This window comes from Miniopterus schreibersii, assembly GCF_964146895.1.
Source record: "Miniopterus schreibersii genome assembly, chromosome: 1".
Lineage (NCBI taxonomy): Eukaryota > Metazoa > Chordata > Mammalia > Chiroptera > Miniopteridae > Miniopterus > Miniopterus schreibersii.
In genome coordinates, this window is record NC_138101.1 from 105,201,448 (window position 1) to 105,226,042 (window position 24,595).

At 43.4% G+C, this 24,595-nt stretch overlaps 1 protein-coding gene across 1 annotated transcript in view; it reads right to left on the bottom strand.

Annotated features, from left to right (window-relative positions):
• Window positions 1–11,643: 11,643 nt before the first annotated feature.
• STOML1 (stomatin like 1) overlaps window positions 11,644–24,595 on the bottom strand; it is a gene marked incomplete at its 3' end in the record, with an annotated part of 32,910 nt that continues 19,958 nt past the window's right edge. The window contains 7 exon segments of the mRNA XM_081150409.1: window positions 11,644–11,837; window positions 12,364–12,376; window positions 12,380–12,486; window positions 12,489–12,572; window positions 13,056–13,065; window positions 13,067–13,146; window positions 13,149–13,251. Of these exon segments, the coding sequence (XP_081006535.1) occupies window positions 11,644–11,837; window positions 12,364–12,376; window positions 12,380–12,486; window positions 12,489–12,572; window positions 13,056–13,065; window positions 13,067–13,146; window positions 13,149–13,251 (591 nt within the window).

The following is a 24,595-nucleotide window of genomic DNA, read 5'->3' on the forward strand; positions in this document are numbered from 1 at the left end:
TACTCAAGTATTGAGAGAGAAGTGGATTTGTCTATTTCTCCTTTCAGTTCCATCAATTGTAACTGTATGTATCCTGAGGGTCTGTTCCCAGTGCATACACATTGAGGATGAACTTGACCTCTTTATCACTATGTATTGTCCCTCTTTATTACTGGAAATACTCTGTACTCTGAAGTCTACTTTGCCTCATGTTCCTATAGACACTCCAGCTTTCTTTGGATTAGCGTAGGCATGGCATGTCTTTTTGTCATTCTTTTACTATTAACCTACCTAGGCCTTCACGTTCAGGCTTCTCATAGACAGCCTGGGTGGGGTTGCAGAGGGCTTTTCTCACTGTTGCTGTTCCCCCCTCAACTTCAGAGGCCCTTGGGCCGCCACCAGAGGCGGGCCCTCCGCTGCTCTTGCCCTCCCCCTAGTGGTGGACTGCTGCTCCTGTCTCTCGGTTCCCGGGCTCAGCTTCCCGGAGCCGGCGAGCCTTAGCAGTGTTCCTGACCTTGTATCTCTGGTGGGATTTGGACCCGCCAGCCTCTCCTGCCGGTCCCATAGGGGTTGGCTTTTATCCTTTCCCCCAGAAGCAGAGGGTCTTAATTTCTGCTTCTCATCAACCCCAATGGCTTTATTTGAAAGTCCCTCCTCCCAAAGCAGATGAAGTTGCATGCCTGTACTCCAGCAGCAGCAGATGGCTTCTTGTATGTCTGTGCCACCAAGTGTGTGAAGGGGCTTCTCCCCTCTGCTGTTCCTGCTGATCCCCCTCCAATCCTCCTCTTGGGAAATGGTGGGGAGAGACAAACTCCCTCCTGCCTCCCGCATGTTCTCTCAAGGCAAAGCCGTTTGTCCCATCTTTCCTCAGAGGAGCCTGTCACTCTTTGGGAGTCAGGTCTCCAGGTTACCTATGACAACCTCAGCTCTCTGATAGGTTTTAAATTCATACTTTTTGCAGATTATCTGGCTTTTTCTTGTTGTTAGATTGAGAGTGACATTCTCTGTGGCTTTCTACATCCTAACAGGAAGTGGAAATCAAAGGAGTTTCTGTACACCAAGTGCCTTCTGAGTGACTCTTACTGCCTCTGAGGCGACATGCACGATGTACAGTGTCTCATGGATTTTTCCATTGCCCCATAGTTTGGGTTGTGTTAGCTGTCACTTGTGTAGCTGACATTCACTGAGCACCTATTCTGTTCCAGCTCTGTTCTGAGTGTATTAGTTCATTTCAAGCCATCCCTAACTCCTCCCTTTCCTCTCACACCCACATCCAGTCTCCAGGTGACCCTTGGCTTTATCTTCAAAATATAACCAGTTCCTTTCAAAGCAAAACAATGGGCTCACGAAGGGCCCCACAAACACATTTATCCCAGAGAAATTAAGACGTATTTTCATAGAGGAACTTGTACACAAACATTCACACCAGCTTTATTGGTAATAGCCTAAGCCTGAAAACTATCCAGATGTCTTCCAAGGGTGGATGGTTAAGCAAACTGATACATCCATACCATAGAACACTGCTCAGCAATGAAAAGGAATGAACTACTGATACAAGCAACAGCTTGTACGACTCTCCAGAGAATTATGCTGAATGAAAAAGCCAGCCTCAAAAGGATGCATCCTGCACGATTTCACTCATAGATGAGTGGTTGTCGGGGACTAGGAATGAAAGGGGTGGGGTGTGGCTAAAAAGGGGTGACATGAGGGATCTCATGATGATGGTACACAACATCCTTATTGTTGTGGTGGTTACTCCAGGCTATAGATGTGACAGGATTTCATAGACACACACACACACACACATGAGTGCACACACAGCTGGTGAAATCTGAATAAACTGTGGAGTGTGCCAATGTCAGTGTCTTTGTTTTGATACTGTGCTCTGGTTATAGATGTTGAAGGAACATGGCTGGGGGAGGGGTACATGGGACTTCTCTGTACATTTCTTTGTAACTGCTTGTGAATCTTTAATAAAAATAGGAAAATTAAAATATGTGTAGCTAGAATCCAACCCCTTCTGATCACCTGCCTGGTACCACCCTGGTCTAAGTCACTCTCGTATATTACCTGGATTATTGCAACAGCCCCTTAATGGGTCTCCATACTTACCATTTGTGGAAATAAAGACCAGCCAAATGAGAAAAGCAAAGGCTATTTATTCAGAGCTGGTTCCAGCAAGGGAGGCAGCCTCATCACTTTGTGTTGGCAGAGACTCAGAGGAGGAAGAGAAGTGGGAAAGCTTTATAGTGGAAAAAAGGAAGGCTGGTGGCCTGGGGAAGCTGTTGTTGGGCTCACTAGAAGCAGGGCAACCTCTGTGATTGGTTAGGGTGCATGTTTGGCTTTTTCTGGCTGGTTCTAAGTTGGAAACAGGGACAAAAGTTAGGGAAGCTGTCAGTTCTGAACCGAGTGCTGATCACTTGGGAACTATTGTTACAGAGGTCACTGTTTAGTTTTCTGGATTGTCACTAGAGATAGCTGTCTGACCTCCAACAGGTGGCTTCCTGGGCTGGTTATTGTATGAGAGGCTGATTTCCTGGGCAGGTTGCTGCAGTTTCGGGTCAGAGTTCTATTTTTATACATGATCTGGCCATTGGCCATTTGTATATTTGGACTCTTGCACTCCTCTGCTAAGACTCTCCAGTGGTGTCCCATTAATGGCCTACAAGGCCCTCCATGAACTGGCCCCATCTTCACTGCTAGCCCCATCTCCTCCCACTCTTCCCCATTTCCACTCCAGCCACATTGGCCCCCTTGCTGTTTTAGAACATGCCAGGCCCTCTCCCAAGGTACTAATGGCCTTCTAACACAGTGTACAACTTTCTTATTTTTAATGCTTATTGTTTAAGTCTAACTCCCAACTAGAATACAAATTCCACAAGGAGTCTTAGTTGATTTGTTCACTACTACGCCAGCACCTAGAACACTGCCTTGTCTAGCTCAGTACAATTTTTGAATGAATATGTGAGTATGTGTGTGTGCAGATAGAACACTACTACTTTTTATTGGATTCTTGGACTGTACTGGGCACTGTGCTAAGTGCTTTCATATATTATCCAATTTTTATTCTTAATAGCTTTTCTATAGGGTAGGTATTATTAGAGCTACTTATTTTTCAGGTAAGATAATCCCTTGTCTCTCCTTGTTCACAGTGCCTGGAGTCCTAGAGCTTCTCAGGGACCTACATAAATGTTTAAAAATGAAAAAACACTGGCTGCAAAACGCAGAATAACCCAAATAAATCAAATATCTACAAAATGTCATCAGTTGTTAACTTATGTCACTAGTTCTGTGTCAATTATTTAATTATTAAATGTAGTGTTCATAAGAATTTCATTATGTTTGGAAATAATTTTTAAATTGGATTTTTTAAAACTCTGCAAGTCCTTCAAAAATGCAAATGAATGCTGGGGCACTGAGGACTTGCAGATAATTATGTTGTAAATGAATTGCTCTTAGCCAAATAATTTCCAAGGTAAGCTTACAAAAAATCACTTCATATCATTTTACAGTAATATGTTATATTTAATGTAGCAATTCTGTGTGTTTCAATAATTGATTTGGGGAAGAACCTCCAAAAATAATAGCACCTCATCCTAGGAAAGTCTTAAAATGTCCTTTGATATAATTAGCCCCAATTTATAGATTTAACTCCATGAGCTGCAGTTTCCGGGTCACACTAGTCAACCTTCCCGTTTCTTCTAGCTAAACCCTCCCAAGGTCCTATTCCCCAATTCTCTCCCTAACCCCCATCACCACCAAGTTCAGCCTGGGCCTGGATACACATAGGAAGATGTTTGTGTGAATGTATATGGGAATGGTCAGGCAAGGTAACATTTCCTCTCTTCACTTTCTCTCCACTGCCTGCTTCAATTCTTCAGATCCATGACAGCTTCATCTGGAATAAGAAAACCCGCTATCCCCCAAATCACCAGAAGATGGCGCCACAAGCCCATAACTGACACCCCCTCCTCCCCTTTGGCTTCAAGGAGACCAGATTCAGAAGCTGAGCCCAGGAGACCGGCCGTATCTACTCCTCAGGTGACTCTAGCCCCTCCAAGTGACCAACATGGCTCTTTTTGCACCACTGTGGCAGACACAGGGGTTTGGTTCCTACTCCCTTTCTCTGTTCCTGCCTCCCTGTGGTTTTGTCTCTCCTTGTTCACCTTCTAGTCTCCCTCGGTCTCTATTTCTCTCTCTCCCTATCCCTATCCCTCTTTCCCTGTCTGCCTGCCTCTACCTCCATCTTCCTCAACAAACCTAATATTCCCTCTATTCACCAAGTTAGTTTTAGTAACCAGTTGCTAATGTCTAGTGTATGGCAGACACTGCCAGGCTCTGGAAAGTCAATGAAAGCAAGCTGGAGTCCCAGTCCAGGGGAGCTGGCTCCCAGCAGAAGGCCCTTTTATCTTCAACTCCTCCTTGTCTCCTCCCCTCCCCTCACTTTCCTCAGTCTCTCCTGGCTGAGTGGCAGATAATCTAGAGCAGCAGGGATGGCAGCTGTGTCCCCTTGTCCCACCTCCATACAGTGGAGTCAGGCTTGGCTGAGCAACAGGAAGCCCCAGGATCCTGAGAACCTCTTTATTCTAAGCCAATCCCTCTACCTCATGATCTGCACTGATGCAGTGAACATTGGTTCTGGCCCAGCTCTGTCCCAAATCCCTCTGGGAAGGTTGTCTCTGGGCCTGTGGGCCGGGGTCTTCCCACCTGTGACATGAGATGGGTGGGTCAATCATTTTCTCCCTTCCAGCTAGGGACCCTGAGGTTCTCCAGGAACACCCCCCCCCCCCCAAACACACACACCTGGCCTTGGCTTCGCAGGCTCACCTGGCATTCCTAGCTTCTCATCAGTATTGAAGCATTGGCCTCAGTTAAAGATTCGCTGTCCTTGCTGGTCAGATGGATGCCACTTAGCTTAGGATGGGAATCAAGAATCATTCACCAGAAAAAGCCAGAAATGTTTCCCAGCCTGCAATACATAAACAAATCTTCCAGAAGCCCCACCTCCTTATCACTCTCAGCTCATGGTTTTCAGTTTAGAGGCCACTGAGGTTTAGAGGCCACCGAGGGGCTAACCAGGAAGGCCTGTGTGAGTGACCCAGTGACTAAGATTTTATCACCAGCTCTTTTTTCCCTTGACTTTGTTATAGTTAGTAAACATCCCAGAGCCACATCCCACCCTGTCCCACACCTTATGCTAGGCTTTGTGTGGGGGGGTGCATGTTTACCCCTTATTCCCTCCCTTCTTTCTCCAGTCTCTTCCTCCCCCAACTCTCTCTTTCTTTTTCTCACTTAAATTCCAAATGGGTCAAAATTTTACATTAAAAAATAGAATTACAAGAGTACTTTATGATCTCAGAATTAAGGATTTTTAAACTTGATTCAAAATCTAAGATCCATAAAATATCTATCAATTAAAATACATTTTTTAAATTTCATGGGAAAATATCATAAGTAAAGTCAAAATACAAACAAATTGGGTTTTAAAAAAGAACTTTATAACTCATAGCAAAAAAAGCTCACCTTCTGTGTATTTAAGGAGCTCCTAGATGAAAAAAACAAAAATAGAAACAACTAATGCTAGAAAAATGGACAAAGTCAATGAAATGACAGTTCACAGAAAGGAAACACAATGATTCTTAAATATAATACAAAATGTTCAACTTCACACAAAATAAGGAGAAACAGTTGAAAGGCTTCAAGGTAATTCAATGAGGAAAAGATACCTTTTCAACAAAAAAAATGCTGGAATAATTGGATATCTATGTGGGGAGGAAAAGAACCTCAATCTTTTATCTCACACCTTACACAAAAAGTAACTCAAAATGGACCTAATAGCTAAATCTATAAACTTTTATAAGAAAACATAGGAGAAAATCTTTTAGACCTTGGAATGAGCAAAGACTTTGAAGACAGGACACAGATCAGAGACAAAAAGATGGTGGCGTAGGTAACCACAGGTCCGCCCCCCCAACCTCCCACAACCACATCAAAATTACAACTAAAATACAGAACCACCATCACTCAGAGCCTCCTGAAATCTGGCTGAACAGAAGCCCTGCAACCAGGAAGCTGAAGAAGCTATGAAACCGGTAGGAGGGGTGGAGATGCGGGCGGATTGGGGCTGAATCCCGGAGACACAGCCACAGGTCCACACCGGGTGCCGCGCTTTAAACCCGGGAGGGATATCTTGGGGGTGGAGGTTTCCTGGAGGGTTGAGGGGTCCCAGTGCCACAACAGGCCCCCAGCCCAGGGCTACAGGGCTGGGAAGAGAAATCCCCACAACTTCAGGCTGTAAAAACCAGTGGGGATTTTTGCAGAGGCTGCAGGAGCCCCAGGCAGCTCCTCTTAAAGGACCCGCACATGGACTCACCAAGACACGCTCCCTTTGAGCTCCAGGGCTGGGTAGCAGCTTGAAAGGAACCTGGGACATTTGCGGAGGAACTAACTTGCCTGGATTCAGGGTGAGAGCTGGAGGAGCAACTTTCTCCCAGACAGAAGAGCTGGCAGAGGCCACTGCTCCTGTGGCGAGTCCTCCCCACCCCCTACCACCCCAGCCGGCAGGCAGGCACTGTATTTGAATCTCCAGCACCTGACTCACACCTTTGGCCCTGCCCCTTCCTACTTGCAGGCTCATCCAAGCCATTTCCAGTGGCTTTTCTATGCAAGTGGCCTCTCTAGCCTCAGGCTTAGGAATTTCCTAAAATCTATCAAACAAGCAGCAGCATGCCCCATACCTCTTGATAAATAGCCCAAGGCCTGGTGCTAGCAGCAGCCTGCACTGGGTCATAGCTTGGCCTCTCCTGGACACTTCTAAGCTCAGCACAAGTAGCAGCCAACTGCGGTTTGCTATGTAGCTCATGCTGGGTGGCCCTGGGCAGAGGCTGACTTTGCACCTCCCAGGAGGCCCCAGAGACAGTGCACCTGGTGGTCAGAGTGGACCACGCTGGATTACAACCCTACCACATCCACGAGTGGCACACTCAAGGGGTGCACTTAGTGAACACCAAAGCTCCACTGAAGTAGATTCTGCTCCATAGGGGTGTCTCCAGCACAGCAGCTCTTTTAGCTGTAGTTGCAGCTGGTCTTCACAGTCAATTTGCCTGGGGGTCAGTTCCTCCCAGTAACACCAATAGCAACCAAGGCTTGACCACAACAGGACAGTGCACACAGCCCAGACAGGGGAGCACCTAGAAGGCCCAGCTCAGGTGACTGGGGAGGCTGAGCCACTGGACCATGCAGGACACCTACTACTCAAAGCCACTCTACAAATTCCAAGAGACATAGCAGCTCTAGTTAATACATAGAAACAAACACTTGGAAGCCGCCAAAATGTAGAGGCAAAGAAACATGTCACAAAGGAAAGAACAGAAGAAATCTCCAGTAAAGGAACTATATGAAATGGAGCCAAGCAAGCTACTAGATACAGAGTTCAGAATAATGGTTATAAGGATGCTCAAGGATCTTAGTAAGACTATGAAGGAAACTAGTGAGATCATCAATGACATAATAAAGAACCAGTCAGAAATGAAGGCTACAGGAACTGAAATGAAGAAGAATTTACAGGGAATCAACAGTAGAGTAGAGGACGCTGAGAATCAAATCAGCAATTTGGAACATGAGGAAACAAAAAACACCCAACCAGAAGAGCAAAAAGAAAAAAGAATCCAGAAATATGAAGATAGTATAAGGAGCCTCTGGGACAACTTCAAGAGGCCCAACATTCGTATTATTGGGGAAGAAAGAGACCAAGAAATTGAAAACCTATTTGAAAAAATAACTACAGAAAAGTTCCCCTACCTGGGGAAAGAAACAGACTTACCAGTCCAGGAAAAACAGAGGGTCCTAAACAAAAGGAACCCAAAGAGGCCCACAGCAAGACACATCATAATTAAAATGCCAAAGGTTAAAGACAAAGAGAGAATCTTAAAAGCAGCAAGAGAAAAACAGTTAGTTACCTACAAGGGAGCACCCATACGACTGTCAGCTGATTTCTCAAAAGAAACCTTGCAGGCCAGAAGGGAGTGTCAAGACATATTCAAAGTGATGAAAAGCAAGAACCTGCAACCAAGATTACTCTACCCAACAAAGCTATCATTTAGAACTGAAGGTCAGATAAAGAGCTTCACAGATAAGAAAAAGCTAGGCCAGTACCACCAGACCAGTACTACATGAAATGTTGAAGGATCTTCTTTAAGAAGAAGCTAATGAACAAAAGAAACTGACAAACTAAATAGACCCGGAGACACTGACGCATGTAACAGAGGGTTGTATCTCAGAGGGAAGAGGGAAAGGGGGTGGAGGGTGGGAAGAGATTAACCAAAGAACTTATATTCATATATGTATAACCCATGGACACAGACAATAATGGGGTGAAGGCCTGGAGATGGGGTAGTAGCGAGGTGGAGGGGGTCAGTGGGGGGGGAAATGGGATACCTGTAATACTTTCAACAATAAAGATAAATTTTTTAAAAAAAATTTGGGCAACATTTATTAAATTACAAATGCTTTGACCTAGTAATTTCCCTTTTAGGATTTTATCCTACTCATAAACTCAACCACAGTTTGAATAGCATATTTAAAAGTTATTACTGCAATATTGTTTGAAATAGCAAAACTCAAAACATAATCTAAATACAAGACAGGTTAAATAAATAGTGATACATCCATATAATGGAATCATATGTAACTACAAAAAGGACGGGGGAAGGTCTGTGTGTGCTAATATGGAAAAAAGGGGCAAGGTTTAGTGTGAAGAAAGCAACATGCGTTCGTTATGTTGTAGTAACTTGTGTAAAAAAACCCAGAGGATACATATTTGGATTTTCTTGCATATACATTAAAAAATAACAAACTTCTGGAAGAATAACCAAGAAGCTAATACTAGGGGATACCTATTAGGAGGAAGATGTAGGAAAAATGGATGGAGTCAGGAGTATGAAAGACGATATTCATAGTGTGCCTTTCTAATCTTTTAAAATTTTTTAACCATGTGACTATACTAGCTATCCAAAGTTTAAATATTTAAAAAGTAACATCAAAATAATACATTATATATTAATATATAAATACAGCATAACTGTTGTAATATATAGGCAGTGTCTAGTCCACTACAGGGATATTCTTGGCACACAGTGACAGCTACCGTATTTATCCGCACTCAGACTTCAGGTTTCAGTCCCCCAAATCAAAGGTGCCCAGCTGCTTTTTGCGTCCATGCCCTCACAGGGGCTTTCCCTTCTGCCCAGTGTTTCTCCCCCATTTCTCCTCTTCTCACCCACGTAGTTGCAAGTCTCAGGCATCACCTCCTCAGGAACCCTTCTCTGATTGATACCCCCTCCCTCCCCACACCCTGACCCTGTTAGGAGCTCCTCACCCTCTGTGGGGACTGCCAGGTCTGTTCAGTCCTCTGAAAGCCAGGGACTCTCAAGCCTGTGGGCTCCCTTTCCTGGAGTGCTGGCCTCACCAGGGTGGCAAATAGTTCCAAGATGGGGTATTACTGGCTGGCAGAGCACTTGCTCTCTACCACACAGACATTCACAACTTTCAATTTCCCCTAAATGATATGTTGATCCTCCCACGCCCAGAGACTCTGAGGAGTTTCGGTTTCCTTTAAGCTTTCACAGGAAAGTGCCTGGGCTGCCCCATTTAACACTTGGTGAGCCATGTGCTGTAGCTAGGAAGGGAACAGAGGCCAATCCCTCACACAGGAAGCTCGTGGTTCTACCAGGAGGGCAGGCACTTGTGCAAGAAACAGTGACTCAGACCACGGGGAATGGGCATAATGACAGCCCCAAAGTGAAGGGGGAACCCAGGCGAGAGTGAGGACAATGGCCCAGTAGGTCTCAGAGTGGCGGAAGTGCAGTGGGTTAGGATGAGTGAGAAGGCTTTTGAGTAGACAGCCTGGCTGGCAGCCTCCAAGGGAATGGAGAGTGGCAGAGCTGGGGCGGCAGGCTGAGGCTCTGGCCTCTGGGGCAGGGCCCCGGAGCTGCAGCCTGAGCCCGGTGGGTGTGCAGTCTGTGCTGGAAGGACATACAGCAAGGACAAAGCCTGATGCCAAGGAAGCTGGAGAGGGTCCTGAGGGAGCTCTGGTGCCAGAGGCTGATCCTCAAAGGGAAGGCTCAGATTTCTGTGGAGGTTTTTACCCACACCTCTTCAGGAAATGAGATTCATTTCTTTCCTTCCTCTCTCTCTCTCTCTCTCTCTCTCTCTCTCTCTCTCTCTCTCCTTTCTTTGTTCTTTCTTTCCCTTTCTTTCTTCTTTCCTTCCCTTCCTTCCTCCCTCCCTCCCTCTTTCTTTCTTTCTTTCTTTCTTTCTTTCTTTCTTTCTTTCTTTCTTTCTTTCTTTCTTTCTTTCTTTCTTTCTTTCTTTCTTTCTTTCTTTCTTTCTTCTTCCTTCCTTCCTTCCTTCCTTCCTTCCTTCCTTCCTTCCTTCCTTCCTTCCTTCCTTCCTTCCTTCCTTCCTTCCTTCCCTTTCCTCTCTCTTGAGATTCATTTCTGAGGAATGGAGAAGTCAAAGGCCCCTCCTCTGGGGTCCCTGGGGTTTGGCCTGGAACATTGAAGCAGAAAGCCAGGCCAGGCCTCAGCCCATGGAAAAAGTGACCCTAGGTGTAGCTGGAGGGGAAGCTGAGAGCAGCCCCCAACTCCTCTCCTGAATGTGGTGCCTTGCATTAGGTTTGTTTCGGGACAAGCTCTTTCAGAGGCATACTCCTCTTTCCTGGCATACCTCCTGACTCTCAAGAGGAACAGAGTGCCCGCTTCTGCCCTAGGGGCCTGGAGATCCCTTGGCAGAACGGGGATCTCTGGGTGATTCAAGAGCATCCTGAGGGGTTGTGTCAGCCTTCAGGGCCTGGAGCCCTGGTTGCAGACACTGGGACATAGCCTGGGGACCATCCACCCCCACACCCCACTGCTCTGCAGTACATTGTAAACACATTTAGTTGAGTTTTCAAACTTCTGGTAAGAAGCACAGGAAGGTCAGGGCTCCCCTTCATGTTGCCGTAGACCCCAGCCTGGCCCATCAGGCATGCAAGACGGAGTTGTTGGACAAGTCAAGAGGCCTTCATGCCTGGCTGGCCAGGGAAGAGCAGGCCCCACTCTTCCCCCCCCCCCCCCACTAACCTGGATCTAACTTGAAATCTGGAAGGTGGGCCCTACCTAATCCCCAGATCCCTCTGGCAGTGACATCTCCTTGATGGTCACCTCCCTCTACATCCCCCAACCTCTCTAATCCCCACACCCAGCCCCAAACACACATATACACACTCTGGAGCTGGGAGCCTGAGCCACATGCTTTGTTCCCTCATACTAGGACCAAACCAGATATTGTCAGGCTGTTTCTTTAGGCTCTGCCTCTCCAGCCAACTAGCCAGCATCGCAGAGCAGGCATGGGTCTGCTATCACGGTGCTCTGTACCCACTTTAGGGGATTGGGATGGGCAAAGGTTTGTCCAGAGAACCTCTGTAGGTCAGAAGGGCAGGGCAGACTGACTCAGCCTGGCCCAGCCTCCAGTGTCGCCCAGACTCCATTCACTGGCTGCTGGCTGGGCCTGAAACTTCTCAGGGCCTCAATAATATAAGGTGTAGCGCCAATGCTTCTTCCTCCAAGATGACCCCCTGGCTTGGTGCCAGGCTTGGGCTGGGCTGTGGATGGTCAGCCAAGACTACTACTTCAGGGCCCTGAGGACAGCCTCCAGCTTCATGGCCATTGCTAGGTTGCCCATCACCTTCATCTGCCCGCTCATGTAGGTTCCCAGGGGCTGCAGTTCCTTGCACAACAGGGCCTGTAGGTCTGCCTCGGTCATCTCCACCACCAAGTCAGGGATGCCATCAGACACCCCACGTCCCGCCCTCCCCTGCCCTGTGAGGAGAAAGAAAACCAAGCATGAGTAGGGGGATAACTATGCGGTGGGGGAAAAGGGGATTAGCATGTTCCACTGGGAGGAGTAGAGTAGTGGTTAAGCATTCAGACTCTAATATCCTGGGTTGAAGTCGTATTGGCTATGTAACTTCTCAGAGCCTCAGTTTCCAAACTGGGGAAATGGGGATGTGATATTCCCTAAATCATAGATTCATGGTGAAAAGTAGGTGAGATAATGCCTGAAAAGTGCTCAGCACAGAGCCTGGCGCACAGTAAGCCTGCAATGTGTGCAGGGTTCTTGGTACAGGAAGCTTGGCTATCTGAGTCGTCCTGGTGATGAGGACAGGACAAGAAGACAAAGGCTTAGATAATCACTCTCTGCAAATGGTATATGAGTCCCCGACTGCTATGGATTCACTCTAAACTCTTGGCAGGAGCAGGGGTAGTCTAAAAGAGGACCTGGGGTGGGGGGCAGGAGCTACAAGCAACCTTGGTGGGAAGGAGAGGGCAAGGAGGGCAGTTGCGCCTGTAGTGAGGTCCTAGAAGTAGATGCCCTGGGTGTCACTGGGCAGGACGACTCTGAACTGGTAGCAGGCCCCTACTTGGCTGACCAGGGTCTCAGACAGGTAGAGCTGCAGAGCAGTCAGCACCCCTCTGCCACAGGCTGCTTCAAGCTGGGCCCATCACCAACATGAGGGGCAGGCAGCTTGACTTTGCTCACCATCTCCAAGGTGTCTGATGGTGGGGTGGAGGTAGCCCACAGGGTTGGGGAGGGAGGCAGAGAGGGAAGGTCAATATGCTGCCAAGGTCAGGGTCACTGTGGCCTCCATACCTTGGCAGCAATTCCATCTTACATCCCATTCAGGCCTGTGTTCAACTTCCTACTCTGCTAAGAAGCCACTCTTGAGTTTTCATCCTTAACTCCCAAACCCCATTTCTAAGCTACTCCAGCCTTGAATGTAAATCTCTTTTCTGGATGCTGTTGCTTCCCACCATGGAGGTTCCCAAAGCCTCCCTGCACTTAGAGACACCTGGGCTCTTCCCACTGCCTTAGTTCTAGTCAGCTTTGGAATCAGAGTGACCTGAAAGACGGGCAGGGTATGGACTGCACAAAGGTGCTTTGGTTAAGGGAGCAAGTAGCAAAGCTCAGCCTGTGCTGGACACCAAGCTGAGTGCTCTGCTGAGCCTTCCCCCCACTATTTTCTGGAGGTTCCTCACCTAGCCCTGGGGGCAGGGTTACCTTCTGCCATTGAGGACATGCCCCTCCCCAGGAAGTGGAGAACCAGCTGCTGGAGGGGACTGTCCTGGCCGGGCCCGCGGGGCTGTTCTGGGGTGGCTGCAGCATGGACTCCACTGCCAGCTCCACACAGTCCACCTTGAGCCCCCAGAGCCTGGTCACATCATTGATCTCCAGCTGGAGGAGTGTGGGGAGAAATGAAACTCATTCAGCACACATTCTTGGAGCACCTTCTTTGGGTAGGCTGGTATAGCCACACATAAACATGGTGGCACAGGAGGCACCATACCCACCCTTGACAAGTTTCCCCCTGGGAATGTGGGCATTGGACAATACAACAATGCTGTGGGCTGCTGGCAGTAAGCAACCAGGAGAGAACCAGGGAGGACATGGGGCATTGAATTATCCAGGTTAAGAGGCATCAAGGAAAGGAGCACCCTTCCAGGAAATGGGAACAGCATGTGCACAAGCCCAGACAGGAGAACCTGAAATGTTCTGGAATTGCAAGTAACCACAGTTCCCTTTAGTTAGACACCAAGTATGGCCTGGGAGACTAGAGACAGCTGAGGGTCAGAGGTGGTTGCTCCTGCTCACCTGGATTTATTCTGAGGCACAAGGAGCCCCAGAGAGGAGTTTAGCAGGGATTTGACAGCAGACTTGCTTGTTGGAAAGAGTCTCTTGGCTGCCATATGGACAGTGGGGGGGGGGGGGCGGGGGGGGGGCTGAGGGTGGAGGCACAGAGACCAAGTAGGATGTTGTTTCAAATTGCCAACAGAAATTATGTGGATCTGGTGTCAGGCAGACAGGCGGCCATGGAGCCAAGTGAGAATCACAATTCTGTAAACTATATGAAACTACAGCAAGACACTAGAGAAAGAGAACCACTAGGCTAGTCAGCTGCTCAGATGTGTGATGACAGAGAAGGCAGTGAGGAGAAGTCAGATAGCCAGGTTTCTGGTGTGGATCATGGGTGTGGGTGTTCACCTAGAAGGGCACACAGCAGACAATGCAGAATTGGGGGTTGATAGGGGAGAGATGATAACTTCTTTTTAATACATTAAGATTGAGGTGTGTATGGTACAGCCAAATGTCCAATATGCAGTTGGATAAATGGGTCCAGGGTGCAGGAGAGAGTGGGGCTGGAGTAGAGTGGTGTAAATAATTAGTGTCCAGAGGTAGCAAAAGCCCCAGGTAAATGAGCTCTACCAAGGAGTTCATAGATGAAAAGAGGCCATTGACAGAAACCTGGAAACTGAAGTGCAGTACAATAAGGGGTAACAAGGGTGACAAGGAAGGAAAAAAGAAAGCCGGAGTGCAGAGTAATGGAATCCCAGGGAAGCAACGATTGATCTAGAGTAGGAGAAAGATGTGTGCACAGAGTCAAAAGCTGCCACCAGGTGAAGTAGGGGAAGGACTGAAAAGTAGCCTCTGCATTAGCAAGAGGGATTTCACTGTGATGTCTTAGGAGCCTGTGGGAAGCCTAGACTAAGGACAGGAGGAAAGGAAGGAAAGGGGAGAGAGGCAGAAAGGCAAGAAGAGAGGATGGCCCGGCCGGGCGTGGCTCAGCGGTTGAGCGTCGACCTAGGATCCAGGCAATCGGGGTTCGATTCCTGGTCAGGGCACATGCCCAGGTTGCGGGTTCAATCAATGGCTTTCTCATCATTGATGTTTCTATCTCTCTCTCTCTCTCCTTTCCTCTCTCTGAAATCAATAAAGATATTAAAAAAAAAAAAAAAAGATCTAAGAAGAGAGGATGGTTGGATAAAGGGAGCCAGGTCCTGGGCCCAGAGCACTGTTGGTACAAGAATGGGTCTCAGACAGAGGAAGGGGATGCTTCCAATGAGGCAGGAAAAATAGCATAGCCCAGGCCAGTATGGCTCAGCTGGTTGGAGCATCATCCCATACACCGAAATCGAATCATGGGTTTGATTCCCAGTCAGGAAACATACCAAGATTTCAGGTTCGATCCCCAGTCGTGATGTGTACGGGAGGCAACTGATCAATGTTTCTCTCACACATCTCTCTCCTCTCTCTCTCTCTCTCTTTCTCCTTTCCTCCCTCCCACCCTCTCGCTTCCTCTCTCTAAAATCAATGGAAACATCCTCAAGTGAGGATTTAAATAAAAAATAGCAAAGATGTTAATGATTTTGAAGGGTGATGCTGGAGGAAGATGAAAGAGGTCTTGTCCTAGAGTTTTTTCTCCTGAGGCTTAGGAGGCAAGGCCTGCTGCAGAGTAATGGGTGAGGGTGCGAGGCTGGATCAAGGCAATGAGGGGTAAAGTTTCTGGCCTGGAGCAGCTAAGGAGAGTCTGGCAAGTAAGAGGTGGGGAGTGTTCATTCCCTCCAGATGAAATGTAGGCAAAAAGGGGAGTGAGAATGAAAAATGTATGCCTGAACCAGGGCTTAGGGAGTTGTGCTACCTTTCCTGAGATTTCATTTTAACTAGAGGCACTGACCCCACTTTACCAGTGGCCAACTCAGCCTGGGCAATGGGCCCTAATTGGCTCTAACAACCTGGTATGAAACTGACTCCTCCCAAACTTTGTGCACCAAAGTCCAGTGCAACAGGTTGAGAACAATTTTCTCTTAATAAACATAAATTAAAATGGAATGTGGTTCCATGAATAAAAATTATCAACTTGTTATCTGAGTTGTATAAGACTGAGCACTGGAAATGAACTTAAGGAAGAATAGGCAAACTCAGTGAGAACTTACACAAAGAGATAGAAACGAAAAAAAAAAAGAACCAGTCAGAAATGAAGAATATATTAAAATCAATAGCAGATTAGATAAAGCAGAGGATGGAACCAACGATTTGGAAGACAAGGTACTTGAAAACACCAAATTGGAACAGCAAAAAGAAAAAAAATTTTTTTAATGAAGATAGTTTAAAGGACCTCTGGGACAACAACAAGCATAAAAACATTTGCATCATAGGGGTACCAGAAAGAAAAGAGAAAGAGTAAGACATTGAAAACCTATTTGAAGAAATAATAACTGAAAATTTTCCTAACCTGGCAAAGGAAATAGACACACATATCCAAACAAGATGATCACAAACAGGCCCACACCAAGACAAATCTAATTAAAATGCCAAAGGTAAAAGACAGAGAATCATCAAAGCAGCAAGAGAAAGGTTCCTACAAGGGAGCACCCATAAGATTGTCAGCTGATTTCTCAACAGAAACTTTGTAGGCCAGAAGGGATTAACAAAATAGACAAAGTGAATAACAGCAAGTGAATACAACCAAGATTATTCTACCCAGCAAGACTATCATTTAGAATCAAAGGAGAGCCAAAGAGCTTCCAAGACAAGAAAAAGCTAAAGGATTTCATCACCACTAAACCAGTAGTATTATAAGAAAGGTTAAAAGGAATTCTTTAAGAAGAAAAAAGAGATAAAAGGTATGAATAATAAAATGGCAATAACTACATACCTATCAATAATTACTTTAAATGTAAATTGATTAAATGATCCAATCAAAAGACATAGGTGGCTGAATGGATAAGAAAATAAGACCCATGCATATGCTGCCTATAAGAGATCCACTTCAGATAGAAAGACACACACAGACTGAAAGTAAAGGGATGAAAAAAGATATTTCATGCAAATGGTAACAACAACCAAAAACGTTGTGGTGGATATAGTTATAGTTGACAAAATAGACTTTAAAACAAAGGCTACATCAAGAGACTAAGAAAGACATTTCATAATGATAACGGGATCAGTCCAACAGAGGATATAACCTTTGTAAACACCCAATGTGGGAGCATCTAAATATATAAAGCAAATACTGACCGGCATAAAGAGAAAGATCTACAGTAGTATAGTCATCATAGGGGAATTTAATACTTCATTGACATCAATGGATAGATCTTCCAGACAGAAAACCAACAAGGAAATAGCAGCCTTATATGACACATTAGACCAAATGTACTTAATAGATATTTTAAGAACATTCCACCCCAAAGCAACAGATATACACTTTTTTCCAGCACACATGAAACATTTTCAAGGACAGACCACATGCTGGGCAACAAGACAACTCTCAATAAATTCAATAAGATTTAAATCATATCAAGCATTTTCTCCAAACACAATGGTATGAAACTAGAAAATCAATTAGAAGAAGAAAGCTAAAAAATACACAAACAGATGAAGGCTAAATAACATGATACTATACAATAAATGCACTAACAAGATCAAGGAATAAATCAAAAGATATCTTGAGACAAATAAAAATGAAAACACAATAACCCCAAATCTATGGGATGCAGCCAAAGCAGTTCTAAGAGGAAAATGGATAGCAATACAGGCCTACTTCAAGAAACAAGAAAAACCTCAAGAAACAAGAAAAATATAACCATCCACCTAAAGAAACTAGAGAAAGATTAAAGATGGCGGCAAACTGAGTGGAAGCTACACTGACATTCTCACAAGACCAAACTAGAATTATACCTAAAATATACAAAAACCATCCTGAATAATCAATTGCAACTGAAAACGAGCTGGAGAGCACCCTCCTAACCAAGGGGGGGAAATGAGGGCCACATAGAGACTGGTAGAAAGTGCGGAGGCAAGAGAGGGCTGGCTGGGCTCCCATAGGCAGCATCTGAAGGTCTGGAAGGATATCTCAGCTGTGGGGGGTTCCTAATGAGGACTCTGGGGCCTAAACTCCAGGCTAGGTTTCCCAGCCCAGATCACCAGAACTGAAAAAGGTGCCCACATAACATCTGGCTATGAAAAGCCAGGTTTCTGTCAGCCAAGGAGCAACAGGCCAAAGAGAAATGGCTGGAAATTAAGGCACCCTCTTAAAGAGCCAATGCATATAGTTTCCTGTGCAGCCACTTACTTTGGGCTCCAGCAGAGGGAGGGCAGAGTGGACTTGAGCTGTGTGAGGAGAATCTAGAATTGTGTGCTTTGGAGACTGAGATCAGAAGGCGCCCATCTGGATTCCTGTGCAGTCATTACCCCATACTGCAGAGGACATCTTTCTCAGGAGACAATATGATGCTTTTGCCTGAAGGGAGGATGCAATTGCCCCAACCTGCTGGAAAACCTCGCCCCCTACCCAGAGGAGTTTGTATAGCCTCAGGATCATTAAGAAACAGATAACAATCAGCAACCCCACCCTGTAGAGTTTCTACAGCCTGAGGCTCATTAAAAGAATCAGATTAATCAGCCTGCAGGAGAGGCAGACCTCAGAGTGCTTTGAGCCTCTGCCTAAACTGTTTCGGGACCCAGGCCTTGAAAATGCAGACTTTGGTGTGCATCTTGGTCCTGTCCAAATGAACCCAGCCCCAGCAGAAGAGACCTCAAGCTGAGGGTTGTTGATAGCTCCAAACAGGGTACTTAGGGCTAGTCACAAACTGTGTCTGACGTTGGCAAGCACAAGAGACCCTCCAAAAAGGATAAGAGTCCTAGGAGGCCTACATAATACATAAAAACAAATCCAAAAAGGTAGCCAAAATGGGGACACAAAAAGACAAGCCCCAAGTGAAAGAACAAGAGAAGTCTCCTGAAAAAGAGCTACATGAAATGGAGATAAGCAATCTCTCAGATATAGAGTTCAGAATACTGATTGTAAGGATGCTCAACAGCATGACAAAATATATGGAAACTATGAAGGAAATTAAGAATGACATAGCAGAAATAAAGAATACATTGAAAGGGATAAACAGCAGATTAGAGGAAGCTGAGAATCGGATCAGTGAATTAGAAAACAGGGTTAAAAAAATTACTCAATCAGAGATCCAAAAAGAAAAAACAATTAAAAAACAGGGGGACAGTTTAAGGGAGCTGTGAGACAACATGAAACATAACAATATTTGCATTATAGGGGTGCCAGAAGGTGTTGAAAGTAAGCAAGGATTAGAAAAACTGTTTGAAGAAATAAAGGCAGAAAAGTTCCCTAACCTGATGAAGGAAACAGTCACACAAGTTCAGGATGTGCAGGGAATCCCAAGCAAGAAGAATCCAAAGAGGACCATGCACAGACACATCATCACTAAAATGCCAAGAACTCACAACAAAGAGAGAATCTTAAAGGCAGCAAGAGAAAAGCAATCTGTTACCTTTAAAGGAGCTCTCATAATGCTGTCAGCTGACCTCTCATCAGAAACTCTACAGGTCAGAAGGGAATGGCAGGAAGTATTCAAGGTAGTACAAAGCAAGGATCTGAAACCAAGACTATTCGATCCAGCAAAACTTTCATTCAAAATAAGTGGTGAAATAAAGTTTACCAGACCAAAAAAAGGCCAAAGGAGCATTGCAGGAAATGTTAATAGAACTGCTGTAATTAGAAGTAGAAAGAGAGAGAGAGAGAGAGAGAGAGAGAGAGAGAAACATAGGCATAAAGAATTAAAATGGCAATAGATAAGTATCTATCAATAATAACCTTAAATGTAAATGGATTAAATGATCCAATAAAAGGACATAAAGTGGCTGAATGGATAAGAAAACATGACTCAAATATATGCTGTCTACAAGAGGCCCATCTCAAAACAAAAGACTCACAATGGATGAAAGTGAAGGGATAGAAAAAAATTTTCCATGCAAAAGGAAATGAAAAAAAGACTGGGGTAGCAATACTCATAATGGACAAAATGGGCTTCAAAATGAAGACCATAACAAGAGGCAAGAAAGGTCACTATATAATATTAAAGGGGTCAATCCAAAAAGAGGATATAACCCTGATAAACATATATGCACCCAATATAGGAGCACCTAAATTTACTTTTAAAAACTTCTAGAAGACTTTAAGGGAGAGATCAATAGCAATACAGTAATAGCAGGGGATTTTAACACCCCACTGACTTCACCGGATAGGTATTCTAGACAAAAAATCAACAACGAAACAGTGACCCTAAATGACACAGTAGATCAGATTAATTTAATTGACATTTACAGAACATTCTACCACAAATCTAAGAATATACATTCTTCTCAAGTGCACATGAGACATTCTCAAAGATAGATGACGTGTTAGGGCACAAAACAAGTCTCTTCAAGTTCAAGAAGATTGAAATCATATCAAGCATCTTCTCAGAGCACAATGGTATGAAATTAGAAATCAACTACAATAAAAACACTAAAAAACATTCACACACATGGAGGCTAAACAGCATGTTTCTAAACAATGAATAGGTCAACAAAGATATGAAGAAAGAAATCAAAAACTTCCAGGAAAGAAATGACACAACAACTCCAAATCTATGAGACACAATGAAAACAATCCTGAGAGTAAAGTTCATAGGACTACAAGCCTACCTCAAAAAAACAAGAAAAACTTCTAATAGACTCTCTACCCATATAACTAAAAAACTGAGAAAGAGAACAAGAAAAGCCCAGAGTAAGTAGAAGAAAGGAAATAATAAAGATCAGAAAAGAAATAAATGACACAAAGACTAAAATAACAAAAGATCAAGGAAACCAAGAGCTTGTTCTTTGATAAGATAAAGATTGATGAACCTTTAGCCAGACTTATCAGGAAACAGAGAGGACCCAAATAAAGAAAATTAGAAGTGAAAGAGGTGAATTAACAACTGACCCAACAGAAATGCAAAGGATTGTAAGAAAATACTGTGAAAAACTATATGCCACCAAGCTGGACAACCTGGATGAAATGCACAAATTCCTAAAAAAATACAACCTTCCAAAACTCAATCAGGAAGAGTCAGAAAATCTAAAAAGGCCAATAACTGCAGATGAAGTTGAAGTAGTGATCAAAAAAAAAAAAAAAAAACAGCTCACAAAAAGCCCTGGTGCAGACGGCTTCACAGGGGAGTTTTACCAAACATTCAAAGAACAACTAACACCTATTCTCCTCACACTATTCCAAAAAATCCAAGAGGGAGGAACACTTCCAAGCTTTTTTTATGAGGTCAGCGTTATTCTAATTCCAAAACCAGATAAAGACACTACAAAAAAAGAGAATTACAGGGCAATATCCCTGATGAACATAGATGCTAAAATCCTCAACAAAATATTAGCAAACCAGATCCAGCAGTACATTAAAAAGATCATACATCATGATCAAGTGAGATTTATTTCAGGGATGCAAGGCTGGTACAATATTCACAAATCAATAAATGTGGTACACCACATAAACAAAATGAAGAAAAAAACTCACATGATCATATCAATAGATGAAGAAAAAGCATTTGACAAAATCCAGCATCCATTTTTGCTAAAAACTCTCAGCAAAGTGGGGACAGAAGGAGCATAACTCAACATAATAAAGGCCATATATGACAATCTTACAGTCAATATGAATGGAATAAACTAAAATCATTTTCCTTAAAAACAAGAACAAGATAGGGTTGTCCACTTTCACCACGCTTATTTAAGATAGTACTGGAAGTCCTTGCAACAGCCATCAGACAGGAAGAAAACATAGAAGGTATCCAAATTGGAAAGTAGGAAGTAAAACTGTCATTATTTGCAGATGACATGATATAGTACATAGAAAACCCTAAGGACTCCACCAAAGTAGTACTAGATTTCATAAATGATTCGGCAAGGCAGCTGGATACAAAATTAACATCTGAAAATCGACAGCATTTTTATACACCAACAATGAAGTCTCAGAGAGAGAAACTAAAAAGCAATAACATTTACCATTGCAACTAAAAAAATAAGGTACCTAGGAATAAATTTAACCCAGGATGTAAAAGACCTGGACTTGGAAAACTACAGGACACTGAAAAAAGAAATAGAGAAAGATATAAACAAGTGGAAGCATACACCATGCTCATGGATTGGAAGAATTAATATCATTAAAATGTCCATACTACCCAAAGGGATTTATAGATTCATTGCTATTTCTATTAAAATACCAACAGCATATTTCACAGATCTACAACAAATATTCCAAAAATTTATATGGAACCAAAAAAGACCCTGAATAGCTGCAGCCACCTTGAGAAAGAAGAACAGAGTTGGAGGGATCACTTACTGGATATCAAACTATACTACAAAGCCATTGTAATCAAAACAGCCTGGTATTGGTACAACAACAGACATATAGACCAATGGAACAGAACAGAGACCCCAGAAATAGACCCACGCCATTATGGTCAGTTAATATTTGACAAAGGAGGCAAGAGCATACAATGGAGAAAAGACAGCCTCACTCAATAAATGGTGCTAGGAAAATTGGACAGGTACATGCAAAAAAAATGAAACTAGACCACCAACTTTCACCATACACAAAAATAAACTCAAAATGGATAAAAGACTTAAATGTAAGTTGTGAAACTGTAAAAATCCTGGTAGAAAACATAGGCAGTAACGTCACAAACATCCCACGTAGTGGAATTTTTACTGATACATCTCCTAGGGCAAGAGAAACAAAGGAAAAAATAAACAAATGGGACTACATCAAACTAAGAAGCTTCTGCACAGCAAAAGAAAACAGCCTCAAAATACAAAGGAACCCCACGGTCTGGGAAAACATATTTGCCAAGGATGTACCTGATAAGGGGCTAATTTCCAAAGTGTACAAAGAACTCATACTACTCAACAAGAGGAAGACAAACAATTCAATTAAAAAATGGGCAAAGGACCTGAATAGACACTTCTCCAAAGAGGACATACAGATGGCCAAGAGACATATGAGAAAATGCTCAACGTTACTAATCATCAGAGAGATGCAATTAAAACCACAATGAGGTATCACTTCACACCTGTCAGAACATCTACCATCAACAAATCAACAAAGGACATGTGCTGGCGAGGATGTGGAGAAAGGGGAACCCTAGTGCACTGCTGGTGGGAATGCAGACTGGTGCAGCCACTATGGAAAACAGTATGGAGGTTCCTCAAGAAATTAAAAATGGAGCTGCCTTTTGACCCAGTGACCCCACTTCTAGAAATATATCCTAAGAATCCTGAAACACTAATCAGAAAGAATATATGCACCCCTATGTTCATAGCAGCCCAATTTACAATAGCTAAGATCTGGAAACAGCCCAAGTGCCCATCAGTAGATGAGTGGATAAAAAAAGCTGTGGGACATTTACACCATGGAATACTATGCAGCTGTAAAAAAGAAGGATCTCATACCCTTTGGGACAGTATGGAAGGACCTGTAGAATATTATGCTAAGCAAAATAAGCCAGGCAGAGAAAGTGAAACATCATATGATCTCACTTATATGTGGAATCTAAAGACCTTAATAAACTGATGAACAGAAATGATTCAATGACATGGAAGCATGGATCGGACTGACAAATCTCAGAGGGATGGAGGAGGGCAGGTGGGTGGAGGGGAGAGATTTACCAAGGAATTTATATGCATATATCCATAACCCAAGGACAACACAATGGTGTGGTGAAGGATTGGGGAGGGGAGTGGAAGGGGAGGAAGAGCTCAATGGGGAGAAAAAGGGACATCTGTAACAGTTTGAAGAGAAATAAAATAAAATAATAAAATAAAATAAATGACACAATTACGGATTTGATTATAATGCAATTGACATGGAATTCTGTCCTTTCTGCAAAACACAATATTCCAGAATAACAAAGTTATAAATGATAGTATATCAGAATTTAAAGACTCCTGGAGATTTTTATATCTATTTTAATAACATGTATAAATAGAATATAGTTATTATTTCTTTACATGACAAAGCTTCCCATGTATCTTAAGCTTTTCCTTCATAAAGAGGGAAAACAGTGTCCTTTAGGTATTCCAAGGCCTATTGGTATGACCTAAACCCAATTCTAGGTCAAGAAAAAGTTTATTAAATTCAAACCTTGGGAAGGTTGTCAAACTTATGTGACCAAAAGTTCATATATCATTATTATTATTATTATTATGAAACAGCATTAGAGTATTTATTCATTCAAAGTGACAAGAGATATTAAATACAAACCTAGGCTAGCAAAACTTCAGTGTCCCAACCCTTCTACAACTTTCACAAAACTTCTTACCCATTCAGAAGTAACCAGCTTTAGAGCAAGTAACTTTTTTTCCTTCAAAATGCATCTCCATGCCTCATGCCTTCTTTTACCAAAACCATTTAATTTCTTTCCAATTAGTTAGAATTTTTAACTCTTAGAAACCTTAATTTTTATGTGACAAGTAAGTAATTAATATTCCTCAGGTTAGCAATACATTCACATTTTTAAAAAAGATATTTCAAATGAAATGCAACACATATTTATTTACAGATTCAAATCTATCCTCTAGATTCTCTGTAATAAGAAGCCAAAATAAGTAAACTCAGACCAATTAATATTTTAGTATCATGTTATTTCAAAATACCTAGATATTTAATAATTGTTACTATTTTACTCAGAAAAACTCCAGTCTTAAGTTACCAAAGACCTTGGGAAACTGTTTATATATATAAAATTATTACTCAAAAGCCTTATAAAAACCCTTTATTTTAGGTATATCTAATTTTTATGTCTGAAAAACCTTATGAGATTTTAAAACCAATTATTATTTCCTAAGGCATTTTCTTTGCAAACTTGTAACAGGGATAATATGACCTTGACAAGTTTTAGGAGGCTGG